At 51.9% G+C, this 19629-nt stretch overlaps 1 protein-coding gene across 4 annotated transcripts in view; it reads right to left on the bottom strand.

The window, feature by feature from the left end:
- Positions 1–18643, bottom strand: part of GRIK1 (glutamate ionotropic receptor kainate type subunit 1) — a 104076-nt gene extending 85433 nt beyond the window's left edge. Inside the window, exon 1 of one of the 4 annotated variants that reach the window (XM_066571815.1) lies at positions 18332–18635. In XM_066571815.1, coding sequence (XP_066427912.1) covers positions 18332–18458 — 127 coding nt within the window. In that variant the 5' untranslated portion in view covers positions 18459–18635. Of the gene's footprint in view, positions 1–18331 lie in introns of all 4 variants that reach the window. The other 3 variants (XM_066571817.1, XM_066571816.1, XM_066571818.1) reach the window with 3 other exon arrangements.
- Positions 18644–19629: the final 986 nt, after the last annotated feature.

The raw sequence follows: 19629 nt of genomic DNA on the forward strand, positions 1-19629 counted from the left end.
GAAACCCAGCAAAACCAGGGAACAATCCCATGCATCCAGCAGCGAAATGAGCCAGTGTAGTGACAGTGACACGGTGGGCAAAGTGGGAGAAACAGAAGCCAGGAAGGGGAAAACACAGAAGGGAATTTGGGAAGAGGAGATTAGCTCTTGCTCTAAGCAGCACATCATCTAATTCTGGCACAAAGGACACTGCTGCAGAGGTCAGGGAGCACTGTCTGAAAGGCAAGCGAGTGCAATGAAATAACACTAAAAGGGTTCTGAGTATCCCAAATGGAAATTAATTCCTTAAAGTAGATGGCCCCTTTGAAAAGAGCTGGACACACATCACAGGAGATGTCACAATGCCATTACCCTGTGCCTGGTTAAGAAAGCTGCCAGCTTTACAAGAACTTGTGCCTGAGGAAAGGGAAACACCAGGAAGATGTGGCCAAAGTTATTCTGTGGTTCTCCCAGATAAAGTCCCAGCTGTGCCCCATCCCTACCTTGTCCCCAGCCCAGAGCACTGAGTGCCACATCCAGGAATTCCTTGGACACCTCCAGGGATGGCCGCTCCAAACCTCCCTGGGCCCTTCACTGGAATTTTTCCGCGAAACAATTCTTCCTCAAAATTGTTCAAATTGAAATGATTCCAGCAGATGACTCCATTGCTTTGCTCAGACGGCACCTCCAAGGGACCCTCTCTCCCCACCTCCCCAGGGAGCGGCAGAGGAGCCCCAGGAGCAGCCAAGATCCCTGCAGGATCCAGGCTACCTGAGGGCACGCAGTTCCTCTCTTCCGAATGCGAGCAGCTCTGCAAACCCAGCAGGTGAGCAGGCTGCCTCTCCTCTGGCGTTCAGCACACCCAGAAGGAGCAGCAGAAGCATTCTGGCGCCACAGGATGACTTTTCCTGCCCCTGCTGCGTCCCCCCTGGCGTCGGCTTGGAGGGAAGGGCCCTGTTTGCTGCATGTCTGAGAAGAAGCTGCATCCCTTCAGAAAAAGGCACTGTCTGCATCCACAAGGCAACAAGGAAAACAAAATAAACACAGGAAAGACCAAACAACTTAATTTTTGCCTGAGCACCACATTTGCTTAGAAATATCTGGACCGGAACCAATGTACAAAATGCAATTTGGAGCAATTTTTCAGTGTTCAAGCTATTAAGTGAAATCCATACTTACAACAAAAACCTCTTCTGAGAATTGGCTTTTATTTGCCACTTAAATAACTCTCAGCCTGGACAGGTACTGCTGGCACTGTTCATATTTCTTAGGGGAGCAGCAGAAAAAATCACAACAATTCCACACGGACAACCTGCAGTAACCAGTTTTCCACCCGGGCTGCACACCATTGATCTTGATAAATGAGTCCTGTCAAAATGGCTTCTTTTTTCCCCCCACAAACTTCCTCTGTGGTCAGTTTGTCTCCTGAGGCTGATCCAGCCTCTGGGAAACGCCTCATCGGATCAAAGCTGTCCCCATCAGATCAAACTGCAATTTATCCCTCCATTTTCTTTGACCAGGGAATCAGAAAATAGGAGGCATTGAGTGAAATGGAAAACAAGCCATCAAATTCATGATTTATTCACACATGAATCAAACACAAACTCTGCTTTTAGCAGATGGGCACCCCCACAGCAGACAACACTTATTTATAAACAAGGAAATGTTTCAATATGAGGACAGCAGACTTATGTCCATCTCTAAGCACACACACAAGAAGGAATAACCCAGGAGGGAAAACTGTGACCACACTGAGGCTGGAGGCAGCTGGGAGAACCCCAGGTTATTGATGGATATTGAGGGGTGCCATTTTTCAGCAAATGCACTGTGTTCTCATAATCCTGGCACAAATCTGTGGCTGCTGAAGGGACTTTTGTCAAAAACAGAGAGCTGAAAGTGGGACATGGGCAGAGTCTGGGGTGGGATTCCCTCCCTCCTCACTCCAGTCCCATGGGCAGGGACTGTCCCCAGGTGACCTGCCACACTCTGCTCTCTGCCCCACTGTCATTTATTTTGGAAAAAGCTATTAAAGTTTAAATTTAAAAAGTGACATTTCAGCGCTTACAACTGCATCAGGCCAGGCAGTGCTGAGCCACCTAGCCCAGGGTTCAGGAGAAGGATGGATATTCTCTAGAGGCTCACTAAGTATTTCATTTACCTGTTTGGGTTTTTATTAGTTTATTTAGCCATTATTTTTTTCCTCTCTATGTAGACAGGCTTGGGGGGGGGATAATGTGTTTGGGCACTGCAAAAGCACTCGTGGTGAGCTTCTGTCTGAAGCTTCTCATCTCAGAGTTTCCCCACGACGCTCTCCTTTGTACAACAAACAGCTCCAGCACATTTCCCAAACCTGAGTGACTGACACCTCAAAAGAACCCACAAAACAGAGTAAAAACAAAGCTCAGGGAGAAAAAAAAAAAAAAATAAAAGAAGCCAAAAAGAGCTTTACAACTCATAGGATTGAGATATATAAATAGGGGTTTAATCTTCAAGGCATGAGTAAAACTTCCATTTCTTCAGCTTCTGTGTGGCTGAAGCCCAGGGAGCAGCAAACAGCTTCCCAGGACAGCTTCCTAGGGAAAAACCACCCCAGCATTCACACTGCCCTGGATTTTCCACAGGGGAACGTTCTCAGATCCTTTCTGAGCTTATTTTAGGAAATATATCAAGCAAAGGAGAACAAAGCGTCCAAACCAGCATCTTGCCTTGTGACAAGGGAAAAAATAAAAGGGCAAAGGAGGATTTTTTTAGAATGCCCTGAACCTGAACAGTTCTGGAAAGCCCCGAGGGCCAGGGGCATGAACGAAGGCAAACAGCCTGGTCTGTGCTCTCCTTTCTCCAAGTGCTCCCTGCAGGAACAGCCTGCAGGAGAAATTGTTGGGAAGCTCAAAAATCCACCCTGCTGCCCCCCCTGACGTGGGGCTAACCCCAAACAGGGCACCAGAAAGCTCCTACATTTACCTTAAAACAGGAAAGCTGGACTGGGTGTGGAACCTGCTCCCTGGCTCACTGCCCCTTTCAGCTGAGGCAGGGAGTGGAAAATGAAAATACACAGCGTGTCTCCTGCCTCTTTGAGCCCTCATGTACCTCCTGAGAGGGACAGAGACGTCTCAGGAATCAGAGTGAACTGTTGGGCAAATGATCTGGTGGGCCTGGGCAGTGAAAGGGCTATTTCTGTGCCCAGTAAAGGGCTATTGCTATTTCCATTAAAGGTTATTTCTGTGCCCAGTGAAAGGTTATTTCTGTGCCCAGAACAGGGTTATTTCTGTGCCCAGAACAGGGTTATTTCTGTGCCCAGTAAAGGGCTATTTCTGTGCCCAGTAAAGGGTAATTTCTGTTTCCAGTACAGGGTAATTTCTGTGCCCAGTAAGTAGAAATGAAACAACTCCTCTGTATTTCCTCTGTACCCACCCTGTGCTGGCATGGGCCAAGGCCCCCCAAGCATCTCCAATTCTGTTGATTTGCAATCTTTACACCATTAGGAGATAGGAACTCGAAGCTGTTGGATTTCACTGCAGTTTGGAACTGCATTTCCCATTTGCTCCTGTGAGGAGTGTGTGCCTGGCCAGCACCTTGCTCAGCAGACATCCTGTTAGGGCTTGTCTACACAGATATGAAGCATCTTTATCAGCATCCCAGGAGGGGGAATGAAGGCAGGGGCTGGACAGGAGCCAGGGCAGAGCTCCCTTTGCACAGCTCGGCAGCCTGGGCTGCTCTGCAGTGATTTACTGACACCTCCTCTGGGCTCAGCTCCGTGTGCTCATCCAAGCAAGTGCAGCCTCACAGCCCTCTGGGGACTGGCACAGAGAAATCTGCAATATTTCCTACTTCTCAGAGGGCAGAAAAGCCAGGTTTCTCGGGGAAGTGAAAGGCAAGGGAAGTAAAGGTGATTTTAGCACACATGGTTTAGTGGCAGGCTGGGCAGTGCTGGGTTAGGGGCCGAACCTGACTCTTTCAGAGGCCTTTTCCGAACTGAATGATTCTGTGGTTCCTTGGCACACAGCAGTGAGTGTGTATCCCCATGTTTGTGTATTCCTCAGGGAATTTGCTCCTTGCTATGCAATCCCCCCACCCTGGGGAAAAAGGAACCCTGCTTCACCATTCCAGTTCTCTTGTCGGGAAAGACAGGAGCACTCTGCCCTCCCTGGGGCTGTAAAATGCAGTTTTAAATACCTAATCCTTTGGGAACGGGTACATAATCAACTGTCATGATCTCAGGAATCCTTCCATGTAAATTCCTCCTGCTGTTATCCCTCTTCCCCATAAAATCCCACAATCCAAGAATCGCTTCCTGGTGTGGCTTTCAGGATTTAAAGAACTGCTCTTCTTTCTATGTAAAAAATGCTCTGCAGTTGCCAGAATTCCTGCATGGGAATTAAAAGCAATGGGATTGGTAAATATTAATATAGCTGGACAGGACTGGACAACCACAAAGCCCCTGTGTCTTTTTTATGTAGGTGCATAAATATCTACTACAGCATTATCTGAGGACAAACACAGAGAGCCGGAGTCCAACTTTTCTGTCTCATAAAGTGACCAAACCCCTTCAGAACAGTAAAATGGAGAGAAAGCAGAGTGCTGAATGAAAGGCAGGGGGCTGTTTTCGAGGGAAACCTTGCCTGCCAGGTGGGACAGCCCACCTGGGGAAGAGGGAACTCTGAGCGGGTTGCAAAGCGTGGTGTAGTCCCTGATGTCCTGGTTTACACATGGAAAATGAGCACTTTCTTTATCTTGGTGGGTGACCTTGAAGTGCTGTGTCCAAAAATCTACAAAGCCAAGAGAGACTTCACCTCAGCAGGGCACTCAGGAAAAGGGGATTTTTTGGGAGATCAGGAGATGCTGCTCCTCTCAGGGCATCCTTTTCTGGCAAAGGGAGGAGAGAGAGCACAACCAACAGCACAGATGCACACCCCAAGCTGTGAAATTCCTGCTGCTCTTGTTTAACCTTGGAATCTTCCTTCAGGACCAAAAAAATTCCCATTAGGATGACTCCAGAAGGAAAAGCAACCTCCCTCTGTTCTCTTAGCTGGTTCTTTCCTTCTCTCTCAGCAGAGAAGGATCTTTTCAAACCAGAGCTAAAATTGGGGTCCGAGTTAATACTGAGGGCAATGGAGGCTCCCAGCCTTTGGGGATGGAGCAGCCAGCAGATGGAACAGAGCAGAGAAAATGGGATGCAGCTAGAGAAAATAGCAAGAGGGATACAGGCAGAAGATTATCCTCTCCAGTTGATCCTTTTCATTTGTGTGGGTACAGGCAGATGCTCGGAGAAATGGGAACGCACTGCATTTGAGAGGGATAAAAGGAAATGCAGTTTGATACAAGGGATAATTAACTCAGGGAATGTGTGGCTGCAAGGTGATCCTGAGAGCTCGGGGTTTGGGGGATTGAGCAAAAGAGGAGGAGAATGGGAGGGTGAGAACAGCTCGATTACATCAGATAAGATTAAATGCAGAATTCATGCTCGCTGGTAATGGGCGAAACACCAGAGGGTGAGGAGCTGGGAATGAGCTTTCTTGAGGGATATCTTTCCATAATACTCCATTACAGGGCTTCTAATTTCATCCTTTCAAACCTCCACCACTGAACACTGTTTGACATTGAAAACTGAAATGAAAAAGCTCCAGAGGATGCTCATATTGTAATTCCTCTGATTTATGTAACCATTTCTGGGAAGTGCCTATTCTCTGAAAACAAACTGCCTGAGCGTGGAGGAGGTAAAACTGCATTTCAGTATTTACCTGGGTGAAATCACCCTTCTGTTTCTGAGCCAACAGCGAACGTGACCCGTGCCCTGGGGCCCACCTGCAGCCCCTTGGCCAGGGTGTGTGACCTCAGTCTGCCCCAGAGGCCTCCCAAGAGAGGAGCCCTCCTTGCATGAACCCGTGCTCATTCACCCTGGCACACTGCAAACCCCCTCTGGCTCCCAGGCAGGCGGGACACCTCTCAATTACTGCCCAGACCTCCTTTGATTGAGCATCTGTGTCTGCAGTGCCATCCTGCTCCCAGCTTTGCGCCCAGAGGGCAGGAGTTTCTGGCTGGGCTGTGCCTGGCACTGGCACCATGTGCTGGAGAAACATTTGTGGCTGGGCAGAAATAACCCAGCAGATTCCAGCTCGGAGGGGAAGCCCATTTGCTGTGATTTATCCACTTGCTGCAGAGGATAAACACTGATGCCATCATGATTGCCCCTTGTAAAGATGCTGTCATCTGCAGCAACCTGTCTGTCCAACTGCTCTGGCTGCTGCTGCACAGCAGGGAAGCCCTGCAAGGTGACTGCAAGTGACAGGCTGGCAGCAGCACTCAGAGCTGCCTGGGCACTGCCACTCAACTCAGGCTGAGCACTTCCAGGGACAGGAAACTCCCTGTCCTCCTCACAGTTTGGCCATAGCTTTTTCTCACCCTGGGCAAGAAGCACTGAATGTCTCTGAGTCTTAATTCAAAGGTATCCCCGAAAGCAAGATCAGAAACCTTTTATTCCTGTTAGCTGCAAATCCATTCTGGCACTGCCTTGGAGGTTTTCTGAGCACATCCCCATGAGTTGCTGGATGCCTGAGTTCCCACTGCAGTGTTCTCTCAAGTTGGGGGCACAGCACAATGTGCCAGGATGAGAGAAGAGTGTTTGAGAATTTCCAGACAGTTCTGGCACTAAATCCCACACCCTGTAATCCCTTGAGCATGTGGCATGCTGGAAAGCACTGGAGTTCCACTAAAAACCAGGCCTGAACACAGCTCCCATGTACTTAAGATTACCATCAACCTGCCAATTCCCTCTTATCTGAGACTTTTCCATTCTGTTTCCTTCTCTTTATCCCCTCTGCGTATCGAGCTGGTGCTTGAGCCCAGGATGACAGGAGATCCTGAGCCTGCAGTCCAGAGCTACTGCGGGGCTCCAACCCTGAATCCCAGAAAAACGGCACCTCCAGAAGGCTCGGGGGAAATTCTGCCTCTGATTTTCTGCTCATCATCCCCGAGGGGCGATGCAGGCTGAGCTGTGGGGAGGATGCAGATCCCTGCCAGGGCGCTGCTGAGCTCCCCTGCTCCCGCATTCCCTGCACAGGTTTGCCTCTGCTGAACGGAGAGCTGAGCTCCTGAGGGCCCAGGAGCTGCTGCCGAGCCCTTCCCCTTGCTGGGTGCCCACAGCAGGCAAGGAAGGGAGTGCTGCTGAGTTTCTGATGGCTTGGATGGGAGCAGCAGGAACCAGGATCCCCCCGGTCTCACCTTCAGCAAAAGCACAAAGTTCATGTGCAACTTGGGTTCTGATGGCACATCTTCAGCACGGGCAAACCTGCATTTTGGCTATTCTAGGTATAAGCTAATTCATAGGCAAGGTTAATCCAAACACTTTAGGTCCTTTTTCAGTCAGGTTTTCTAGGGAAAAGTATCTGTGTGCATTTAGAGATTGATTCTGGAGGGAAATTATTAGTTTTTTGGTTTTTTTTTTTTTATATTCACTAGGCATGAATACAAAGGGGATTTTCTACTTTGTAGCACACCACTCTGGGCCTTTTAAATTTCTTTTTGGCCCTCTCAAGCAGGAATGTGCCAGGCTGGCTGCAGTTCTTCAGCTGAGTCCAGGCTTTGGGAATGGTGGGAGCTGCCCCCTTTCCTCCCCTGCTGCTGCCCTGATGGATCCCCCAGCTCCAAGGCTTCCCCAGCCTGGGTTCCTCCCCTGCCACTCTCACCTCCCTGAGCAGTTGTGCCAGATGATATTTAAATATGACCCTTTTAATCAGGTTACTCAGTGTAACACAGGCAAAATGGTGATGAGATGGATGCTGGTACTGCATTCCCTATTTTTACCTCCATTGATTCTCCCGTGTCTCTCATGAATCACCCTCCTGAAGAAGTGACAGCTTTATGTCAGCCACAACAGGGCTGTAACAATATTAGCTCCAGCACCAATTCAGCATGACACCAGAATTGTGTCATGCTTGACCCTATTTGATAGATCCGTGCACAGAATCTGTGCTGAGCTGCACGGAGCAGGGCCAGACTCTTTCCCAATAACACATTTCCCCATCTAAAGGCAGCTTTGTGCTTTTACTGCTCCAGCCATGGGATTGCACGTAAATAGTGATGTTATTTCTAGAGACTGTGGCTCAAAGACACCCCAGCCCTTCAATTCCAGCCTCTTCACTCCATCCCAGCTGGAATAACTCACTGCTCTCTGCTTCCTACTGCAAACTGGGGAGTTTGGGCCTCCTTGCCCTGGGCTCTGCAGGGCAGAGAAGGAAACCTTTGCAGAAGCGGGAAACCTTGGCAAAATCAGTGGCTGGGGATAAAAGAGAGAGAGGAGGAGGCCTTTTCCTGCTGATTTCCTCGAGCTGAGGGAATACAGAACCTTCATTTGCAGTTTGGATGAGCTGCAGTAAATTGCCCAACTGTTCTCCTCTGCCAGAATAATGCACTTGCCAGAACCTCATCACTGTAAACTGCTGCAGCTCCATTGACTCCGGCACAGGCAGAGCTGAAGGAGTCTTTGGGTCATTTGTTCTTTTTTTTTCCCTGAGAAAAAGTGTTCTGCCACTTAAAACAAAGGGCAGGCAGCCAGAAGAGATGAATTTGTACCAAATTTTCTCACAGATTTTCTGCAAGAGCTCACAGAGAAGAGCAAGGGCTTGGATTTGAAAGAAGTTTTGCAGTTAAATTTACTGAATTTAAAGCTCCTGTCACTGAAATCTCCTGGAGAAGCTGGATGTGAATTCGCTGGGCTCTACCTGTGGCCAAGGAGGTTTCTAACAAGGTGACTCCCATGGGACAAGGACCAAGTTTTGACTCTTTGAAAGCCTGTGCCCCCTTTCTTCAGCCCTGCCAACAATAGAAAATGATTTTAAATGTGAGGCATGAGCTTGTCAGCACCACTTTGCTTAGCAGGAATCGAGGCTCATTCTAAGAAATGCCATAAGAGACAACCTTGGTGTGGGAAACAGATGAGTGCAGACATAAAAGTCTGGATTTTTAGCATTAATTAAAGCTCCCCAGCAAAGTTTGCTCTGCATCTCCTAAACTACCTTATTTAAATTCCTTAAACCCCCCCTAGTTCTCACTGTGCAGATGCTCTGGTACCACAGAGCGACTCAGCCCCCAGCTAAACTCTTCTTATGGATGCTAAAAGTCATCAATTCCAATAAACATGCCAGGGAAATAACAGTTCCCAGCTTTTCCTGACTGGGCAGGGGTGCTGGCCTCCCAAGAGCTCTCACTGCCTCTCCTCACCAGGACACAGGGACAAACCTGGATGGGAAAGCTGGCTCAGGGTTAGGCAGGGACATGGTTCAGCAGCTGCCGCCACGGGCACGGGAAAGTCACGCTGAGGTCATCCCAAAGCCTCGTGCCCCGGTGAGCAGGCCCAGAGCTCATCCTGCTGCCTCCTCCAGGCTCACCCAGAGCTCCAGGTCCTGCCTGAGCTGTGCCAGGGCCAGGGGGGGTGGCACAAGTGGCGTGGGGAGCCCTTCCCATCCTGTCCCCCAGCCTGAGAGCTGGCACCCACCTCAGGCCTGTGCTGCCTTTTCCAGCCAGCAGCCCTTGGGGTGCTGTGCTCTCTGGCTCTTGTGTGCACCCGTGGGAGACCATTCCTAGGAGGAAATCTGCCAAACTGAGCTCCAAAAGGGGCAACAAAGCTGTTTTTCACGCTGGAGCCCGTGGATGCTGGGTATTTTTAAAGGAGGCCCCCACTCAGCTCTCTCCCAGAACAAGCAAAGGCAGGCAGGGACCTCCCCACCACGGAGAGCCAGAGGAGAGGGCTGCAGGCAGGAGTGCAGTGTTTCAGGGAGTGTTTTACCTGTCTGGGTTATTGTTTAAACCCCCTGCATCCCAGCACAGGGGCTGGCTGGAGGGGAAGGGCTGCACACAGCACGGGACGCGTTTCCCCAGCCCCTCTTCCTCCCAGCAGCTGGCGTGCCTGCATGACAGCAGCAGGATGGCAGCTCCCCAGGGCTCCTGCAGGTCGGGGCACAGCCACCCTCACCCCCTCTGCAGATGCCTTCAGTGGCAGGACAGGGCTCAGCCCCGGGCTGTGTCCCCAGGGAGCAGTGGGACGGGAAAGGCTTGGGCAGCCATGCTGGGGCTCTTCATTGCACAGAGGAAAACCTCCATTCTTCACAAAACACTGCTCAGAAATTGAATCTTCGTGCAGCTCAATGGAGCAGCCTCATCATTTACAGCAGCAGATAAAGCTGGGAGATGTAATGTGAAATCTCTGAAGCAGCTCTCCCCCTGATTTAAAATGCACCTTGGGCAGCAGAGCCTGAACTCCCCTCGGCGTGTGTTTCTGGCAGATAAGTAAACAATTTGGGACTTCCTGAGATAGTCACAGCCAGGGAAGCAGGAGCTCACATCAGGCTGCAGCTGCAGAGCCCCACTGATAAGGTTTTGGGGCAGTTGGGCACAGCTGAAAGGAAGCGGCGCCGGAGGAACAAAAAGCTCTTTGTGTACAAGTTGTTGGAGCAGAGATAGCAAGGAGAAAGACATCATTTGTACAGGAGAGCTCCCAGAGTGGCCTCGGTGAGGCTCAGGCACAGAGCTCATGATGGGGGACAGGGGGACACAGGGGGACAGGCTGGGAAGCTCAGAGGACATTTCTGGCTGTGTTTCACACAGGGACAGAGAGCTGGACTCAAGCCTTTCCTATAAACACGTGAGGTTTAAAAGGGAAGGCCCAGAGGATGGGAAACACCACGCTAACGTTGACTGAGCAACTCCAAAGCTGCACTTTTGTTACCAGCCGCACACCAGCTCCACAGGATTCCTGCCTCCTCTACTGCAGCCTTTCCCTGTGGCATTTTGCATTTAGTATTTGCAAGTACAGGCGAATGAATTGGGGCTTCAGGGCGTTTTGCTGGGAACCACAGCACATGCTGAGCTGGAAGGGCTCCATGGGGATGACCCAGTCCAGCTCTGCCCCTGCACTGACAGCCCAGAGCCCCACCCTGCCCTGGCTGTCCAAGCCCTCCTTGCACTCAGACAGGCTGGGGGTGTTTGCCACCAGCCCAGTTTATCACACACACAAAATGCGTCTGAACAATTCTGGGCGAAAACAGCCCAGCAGTGACTCCATGTCCTTCCTGTGCCCTGCACCAGGTATTTACTCATTCCTCTCCCATCCCCACAGGCTATCAAGGATCATCTCTTTGATCTTTTTAAGTCTTTTCCTATGCACCTTTTGGATTCTGAGATGAATGAAAATAAGCAAAGGCAATCCAAAGGTTTTGGGGTTTCAATCTGAAATTTGCTCTGCATCTCCGAAATTGCAATTTCGTCTCCAAACTGCGGGCAGGAATTCCTTTAACAGTTCTCGGTGGTTCATTGCTCCCTTATTTTCTGTGGCCAGCTCAGCTGTGATCCCTGTGGGACTGCTGAAGTTACTCGGGGTGCATTTCAAGCGCCCAGCCCGATGATCGTGTCAGTGACTGCCAGCCCCTGGAGAAGTGCAGCGCAGCTCCAAACCTGACCTAACTCTCAAGCAGCCTCCCGAGCGACAGTGGCACGATCAGAGGGAGTTTTACACGTGTCAGCCTGTTGCTGCAGCAACCCGGCTGCTCTGGCTGCTGATAGGCACGGCTCTGCCTGAGCCCGGCTCGGATGGCTCCGATTAATCCCCTGCGATTGTGCCAGGAAATCGGGACTCGTTTGCAGCTCCTCCCGGGAAACCACTCCCGAAATTCCTCCCTCGCCCCGAGCCTGCGTGGGAATGGCTGGGCTGGCACAGGGCCCCAGGGTGGCCAGGAGGAACCTCTGTGCCACAGCAAGGAGCTCCAGCGCGGATTTGGCTTTTATTGGACTCTCTCCCGAGCGTGAGCACAGGAAAGGTTATTTTGGGGCAAGCAGGAGCTGTGTGTTTGGGGGTTGCTTTCCCTCTGGGGGTTTGCATGTCAGTGCGTCCAATCTCCAGCTCTCCGGATCTTTGTAGGGAGGCAGTGAAAGCCAAGGAGTGTGAGCAGTGAGCTGAGCCTTTCCCAAAGCCAGGGTTCAGCCCAGCCAGCCTGGCTGGAGGGTGGCATCAGGGCAGCTCTGATCAGCATCTGGACACCTCAGCATCTGCAGGCACATCCCACATCCTGTGGATGCTCCAAAAGCCCCTGCTGGCACAGACAGGCTGTCAGAGAACAAATCAGGGCAATTCTGTGTTTGCCGCTGAGCAACAGGCCAGGAAAACCTTTCATGACCTTCCCAAAGTGCACAGTACCCTTCTGCAAAGGCCTTAAAACCCAAAATGCTGCTGCTGCTGTGTCCAAAATCTCTGTAATTACAGGGGACCTGCATGCCACAGTGGAGAAGTCTGTGGGAGTGCCAAAATGGGGGGGAAATTTGCATCATAAGACCCCAAGAGTACCAATTTCCATGAATTTGCCTTCTAATTATACCATCCCAGAGTTGAAGGTGTAGAAGTTTCTCTTCTCAGTGCTGGCTTGCTGAATCACACCGAACCTGGCTTTTCTAATCCAGAACACCCTGGCAGGAATCTGCTCTTTCCCTCTCCCCATGGGAGGAGGACAATTATGTTGACATGGTTCTCCTTCTTTGCTGACAGCTGCCCGATGCTGTCCCTGTAAAGCAGAATTTCCCCCTCTAGGCTCCAGCTGGGACACAGCGGGACATCCCCTGCCCCGTGCGGGCAGTGCTGCCCCGTGCTCACCCAAATTCTGCCTTTCAGGAGGTGCCTCTGCGCTCTGGCTGTCACTTCCACCCAGCAGGGTGGGAGGGGGCTGCTCCCCCTGTTTGCAGTGTGCTGCAGACAGAATTTGCCTTGAAATAGGCCAAGCTTGGGTGTGCAGGGCGTGGGAACAACCTCAGGGCTAAAAGAATTTATAACTCTCCTCTTTTAAACTTGTGCAGTCTGAAAGCTCAAAGGAAAAGCAACAACCAACCGCAGCCCAGCGAGAAGGTGTGATTGCAAAAAGCCTGATGGACCAAGAAAAGAAGCTCAAAACTGAGCCTTTGACACCAGTTCTGCCTCTTTGGCCACAGAACCCGTTCCCATTTCCCGCTGTTTGTGCCACCTTGATTTAGTGAAGATCTAAGAGTATGTAAGGAACTTTCTGCACTGTCAGAGGAATTCAAAAACAAAGAAAGAAAAGAAGAAGTTACTTTAACAGCCCTATCAGAGGAATTTAAAAAGAAAGATAAGAAAAAGTTACTTTAACAGCCCTATCAGATACTGGCTCCTGTAGCTCAAGTGAAAACAATGCCAGTGTGGAATAATGAAGCTGTTTTGATTTGGAATTTTGATTTTGCCCTCAGAAAGCAAATTCATCGTTTGAGAGCTCGCAATTTCCTGGAAAATACCCTCTAACCCTCAGCAGGGAGAGAGAGGGAAGGGTAATAACCTCCCACTGCAAAGCTTGCCCAAGATCATACACTCATTACTGCAAACTGAAATCTAAAGTCAACCCAAACTAGGACAGAGTGGGCTTGCTGGTCACAGCCCCAAAGCTGTGCAGTAAAACTAATCAGTTCTGGGATGGGATTTGTTTCCTTTGCTGCAGTACAATCTATAGTTTAGTTGGTCAAATCAAGCCTTTCTGAGAAAAGAAGATTAGAGGCAGTTGTTTAAAGTATTGAGGGGAGAGCAGGATTTAGGCTTTATTACTGACCAGGACATACAAAACAGACTGTAATGAAAAAACAGTATTGGGATTGTACTTCCAGCCCAAATGGAAATGTTGAGAGAGGACAGGGCCATATGGAGGAGCTTAGAGCTCAGGCAAGAGGAAATGCCCTGGAAATCTGAAATGGGGTGTTGTGGGGAAGCCAGGGGACTTAAAACAACAATTAGCACACCTGAACGCCACAAACAGGCTGCTGGGCAAGAGATGAACCCTGGGAAATGGCTTTTGATCCTGTTTGCAGGGGAGGCTCCTCCTGCCCCAAGCACCTGACGGCAAACTCTGCTCCCGGGTGGAATGTGGGCAGTTCCAGCACTGCCAGGACCCTGTCCCGTGTTTGAGCTGCTCCTGGGGTTACAGAAGGGAGGCTGCAGGGTGCCCCATCTCCCAGCCCCGTGTCAGTGAGGGCAATAGTGAATTACCCAGCACAGTGAGGGCAATAGTGAATTAATTATCCTGTCCCACAGCCCAGTGGCTGCTCACCCGGACAGCGAGGGGAGCTCTCCACGGAGCTCCTGGGAAACGCAGCACTGCCACTATATCTATATTTGACTTTATTAGGTGTTTCTCAGGTTTCTCAGTCCCTCAGCCGCGCCTAAACCACCCCGGCTCTGGTGCAAACCCAACCTGCCTCCCTCAGTTTGCACCGTCTGGCTCGGGACCTTTCCTTGGCTCTTCCCCACCAGCCTTTGGGGACAGGTGGTGCAGGACAGAAGCCGCTCACACCTCAGGTTCTGTTAACACAGCCCTGCTGCAAATCCCTCTGCATTATGGAGTATTTGAGGACCACCCTGCACCTCTCCAGCTCATCTCTTCCCTGCCCAAGGAGGGATGGGGAATGCCCATTTAGGATGCTCTGGCAATGGAGGCCCAAGCTGGTGATTTTCTGGGACAGTTTCCCTGTCCCCAGCAGTCACCAGGTCCAGGCACAGCCACTCACCAAGGCAGCAGGAGCTCCCTTGCTGAGGGGCTGCAAAGCATTTTTCAGCAGCGTTTTTAGGGATTTTTAACTCAATTGCCCATTTGAACTCAGCCAAACATTGCCCTGCCTCCCACTTACAGTACAGTGCTGTCACATCCAGTGAGGAGGGAGAGGTGTGAAAATCAGATTTTGGATGCTTTGGTGACAATCCTTTAGAAATATTTGCAGCAAAACAGTTTTCCCTAAGTGTAGAATAAGGAAACGTAGGTAAAGTGTATCACAAAGAATTGATAAACCACTGAGCACTCAGAATCCAGTGAACAAAATGTATTTAATGTCTCATCATCTGATGAGAAAAATGCAGCTGCACTTCCTATCATATAATATCATATCATAAAATAGAATAACTTGTAGAGATACCTGGTAACAAATACCGTAAATGAACATTTTTCATGATGTTCAAATATGATAAGAGACTTTCCAAGAAGGGGTTTTGCCATTTCACATTGATGAAGCACAGATGTGTGTTTGTACCATTCCCTTCACAAACAAAATCTCAAAAAGAGTTGGTGCAAAGTAGCAGATTTGCAGAGAAATTAATGAGGTTTCTGCCTTTATCATTCTCATGAGGGGAAAATGGCAATTTCACACAGGAAAAGAACTCACAGCTTTAGCCCCGCTGGGGGAAATCCAACAGAGATTCTGAAATCTATATTGAAAATTCCAGCTTGTTAGAAATTGGTATTTTGTGCGTTAGGTTGAGTTGCATGTGTTTGGTTTAAATCTGATATTTCTCACTTGGAGAGAAATGTTATGGGGCTAGTCCTCTATTGTGGGAAATTCTCTAAAATTGGGAATTTTGCTTGAGTAAGGAGTAAATCAGTGCAAAGGATGAACCCTTATGTAAATATTCCATTTACAGAAATACACAAATTACCGAAAATCCTTCTGGTTTCTGTCTACTCACCCCGAGCAACTCCTGAAAACCTGCCCATTTGTTCATTTCCACGAGCTGGTAATTTCAGAGATAATTCAAGACTCATCCATTATTTCTTTAATAACTCCAGTGCTTTGTTAAGAACTTGCTGTTGGTCAGTTCTAACCAAGAATGGAGTTCAGATGACGACCATCTGTAAATTTTCACATAATATCACTGTATTTTACCCTTTTAACCTATTCAGAATCTGTAATATGTCCAGGAATGAGAGCTCTGCATCCAGCACCAACAAATGGATTATTCTGTGGCTGCTGAGATGCCTTTGGAAGCTGTTTCTGCACCTGAGCATCTGCTCCAGTTAATTACCATTCTTTCTTGGAGATCATTTATTTCATACAAGTGGTGCAAGTAGCAGAGATAGGAAGGACTTGGTGTAAAAACTGAAAATTCCTTGGAATTCAGTAAGAAATATTGGGGTCATGAACTTCAAACACACTTTTATGTAATACAGTCTGGTGGGAAATGTGCAGATAAAGATGGTATTTCCTTGGACAGCTCCATTAGCTCTTGTGTCAAGGGAAAAGCTTTTGAGCAGGAGCGGGGAAGAAATACCCGGCAAGACAGCAGCATTTTATTTTATTTTATTTTATTACTGAAACTTCAAGCTCCATCTTATCTCAAAATCCATTACTTTTATCCTAATGAGTCAGTTTTACTTGGTCACATTGCCATCCCTCATCTTTTGTTTAGAGAGCTGGAAAAGGAGTCGTTAGTCAGTGCTGAGGAATAACTAGAATTCATATCACTCACACGTCCTCTCTCAACTAATTAAGCACCACCAAGACAATCCATTCATCCCTATTACAAGCCAGGAAAAAAAATTAATAAAAAACAAATCTGAAAGCTCCCTGACAGCGGAAAATGCAATTAAACTCTGAGCGTATGAATCCGGGCACAAACTGCTGCACTTTCTTCCCTTAATTAACTAAAACACGGGGAAAACAATCTGATGGCTTAATGGCATTTCCTTCGCTGTCAGAAATGCTTGGGGATGGTTTTATGATGTTATCACGGAGAGATTCGGAGGAGTTGCTGCCATTACTCCTCCCTGCCACCTCCGAGAGCGGCGGATTCCACGGAGGAACTTCGCAGCCCCTAACGGACGTGGAGGATTCATATTTTATAACATCATTACTCCGCAGGCAGCAGAGCCACGGCAGGAAGGATACACTCAATATTTCATGCATTCCCAGCCCCCTAGCACACTGACTGCCCTGCACGTCCCTCTGCACGGGTACGACTGGAAGCCGAGCACTTTGTCGGCTTTGTGCCTCGCCCTGTCCTGCTGGCAGCGCTGGGGTCCCAGCCCCGGGAGGGCAAATCTGACCCAGAGATTCACCGGCCCGCACCCCCCTTCGCAGGGCAATTTCGGGGAAGGAACGCTGGGAGCAGCACAGAACTTCTGCAGGGCAAAGGGGGCACCCCGAAGCCCTGCCCGGCTCCCTGCGAGCCTGGAGGCAGTGCAGAGCCGAGCTTTCGTCCTGCACACGGGCATTTAGGCTCGGCTCAAGCCCTTTAAACACTGGCACGCTGCTCCTTCCTTCAGAGCTGTTCCCACCAAACCAGAGTAAGTTACGGCAGCATTCTGTGCGTTGCCAGAGCGTCCCGCTGCTGCCTGCGGCTCAGGGATTCCAACGGGATTTTCCTCCCCAGGTTTCACTGGGGGGAACGTCCCTGAATCCCCGCTGTGGTTGTGGGATCGCCCGGCTTTGCGTGGCGCGTGTTGCAGGAAAGGAATGAGCGGGGAACAGCGAGCTCGCCCCGAAGCCCCGGGGAAAGGGGAGCGCCCCCCGAGCGGGCACAGCCGGGAGCGGGGCAACATCCGAGGCTGCGGGGGCGGCGTGCCCGGCTCTGCCCCCGCAAGCCGCCGCCCAGCACTCGGAAGGGCTGCACCTTCCCTCATTTCAGTGCTGCTCCTCCGCTCTGCGGGCACAAGGAGCCTTCCCCTGGGCTTCAGGGCTCCGATCTTCAGCTCCGCACGGCAGCGCGCCCTTGGGAATTGCGGGATGCTCTCCCCGGCGCCGCAAACAGCTTCTTTGCCTTTTTTCAAAAAAATTTTTTTTTCCTCTTGTTTGTTTCCTTTTTCCCCCGCCTCATGTTCAGTGTTTGCCAAGCGAAAGAGGGATAAACAGAAACAGCGGCGTGCCAGATTCTGCCTACATCTTTCCCACAGTCTCTCCTAACCCCGAACTCTTCCGACACTTTGTATGCACCGTCTCACTTGACTGACACAAGAAACCCACTGTAGGAAGAGAGGCTTCCTGTGAGCCGAGCCCCGTTTCCATGGTGCGGAGTTTTCCACTCAGAAATAAATTCCCGTTCCGCGGAGTTTTCCGCTCAGCCCCGCGGAGCTGCCCCTGCCCGGGGGTAGCGGCAAACGCGTCCCGCATCCCCCCGGTCCCGCTCCGGAGCCGCAGCCGCCCGCCCTGCGCTCCGAGCCGGGGCTCTCCGCACCCCTCGGCACCGATTTCAGGGTCACCGAACCCTTCCCGCGCCTTTGGGGGCCCCTCGCAGCGCGCCCCGCGGAGCGCCCGGAGCCGACACCCCGCGGGATCCCCGCGCCCAACTTCCCCGGCACCGCTCACCGGGGCCAACTTCGGGCAGCCGAGCGTCCCCGAGCATCCCTGAACATCCCCGAGCATCCCCGAGCATCCGTGAACATCCCCGAACATCCCCGAGCATCCCGAGCATCCCTGAACATCCCCGAGCATCCCGAGCATCCCCGGCTCCGGAGGCGCGCGGGTCCCGCCGCCGCCCGGGCGAGCTCCCCGCGGCCCGGGAGGTGCCCGTAGCCCCCGGCCGGCCCCGCGGCGCCCCGGCGGCACTCACCGATCCGCAGCACCTGCTGTGCGCTCCGGGGCAGCCCGGCCGCGGCGCAGAGCAGCAGCAGCAGGAGCCCCCCGCCGCCGCCCGTGGCCGCTCGGCGGGGCCAGCGCGGGCCGAGGCCGCTCGCCATGCTCAGTTCATGCCGGCTACCCCCGGGCGGGCCGGCTCCGAGCCGCTCCGCGCCGCCCGCCCATGGCGCGGGGGCTCCGCGCTGCCGCCGCCCCGCGCCCCAGGGACGGAGGGAGGGATGGAGCGGGAGGGATGGAGCGGGAGGGATGGAGCGGGAGGATCCTCCCGCGGGGCGGCCCCGGGCGGGGCCAGGCGGCTCCGGGCTCTGCGCGCACACGGGGACACGCGCGCGCGCGCTCGGGGACACGCGCGCGCACACGCGCAGGGACACGGACACGGACAGGGACAGGGACAAGCCCCGGAACAGCTGCCCAGGGAGCCTCCCGCTCCGGGGACATCGCAAACGCACCCGGACGCTCCGGGTGGCGACAGGGGTTCGGTGTGGATGCTCTCAATCCAACGCAGTCCAATCCAATCCCCGGGACTCTGGGATTCCGCGGTTCTGGGACAGGGACACGGACAGTGACACGGACAGGGACAAAGAGGGCGGCAGAGCTGTCCCTGCCGCTGTCCCTGCAGCCCCTCCTGGGCACGGAGAACCTTGTCCCCCCGTGCCCTCCAGCCCCGCAGCTCCCGATCTTTTGCCGTGCCGGGGGTTCGGGGGGATGTCCCGATGCGCGGGGCAGCTCCGTCCCGCTGCGCCTGGCGTGGGACAGGTGACACGCACGGGAGTGCGGGCTGAGGGACAGCCCTGGGACAGGTGACACGCACGGGAGTGCGGGCTGAGGGACAGCCCTGGGACAGCGGAGGGAGGGAAGCACTCCCGGCAGGGTCTGTGCCGCTCTGTGCCAAGCGAGGGACAGGCCACCTGTCCCCAAGCGTGGCAGGAGCCTCACGGGGCACAGCAGGGCTGGGGCCAGGTGTCCACGGAGCCATGGATGCTCGAGGCCGATTTGGAACTCTCACTCAGAGGGATTATAACATCCCCTGGCCTTGGTTCGGCCCCCAGATCGCTTCCCCTGGTGGCTCGGAGTTGTCAAGTAAATGTTTAAATTTGGTTTTTGCGGTTCCGTGGGACTCGGAGTGCTCCACCGTAAAGCAAACATATGGGTCCTGAGCTGCTCTGAAAAAAGAAAACAGCACCAGAGGAGAATGACTCCCACCTAGCAACAGAACTAAAATTGCAGAGCCGAGATCCAAACCTGAAATCGTTCAGATTTGTTTACTTAGCA

The sequence above is a fragment of the Molothrus aeneus genome, chromosome 2 (genome assembly GCF_037042795.1).
Source record: "Molothrus aeneus isolate 106 chromosome 2, BPBGC_Maene_1.0, whole genome shotgun sequence".
NCBI classification, from domain to species: Eukaryota; Metazoa; Chordata; class Aves; order Passeriformes; family Icteridae; genus Molothrus; species Molothrus aeneus.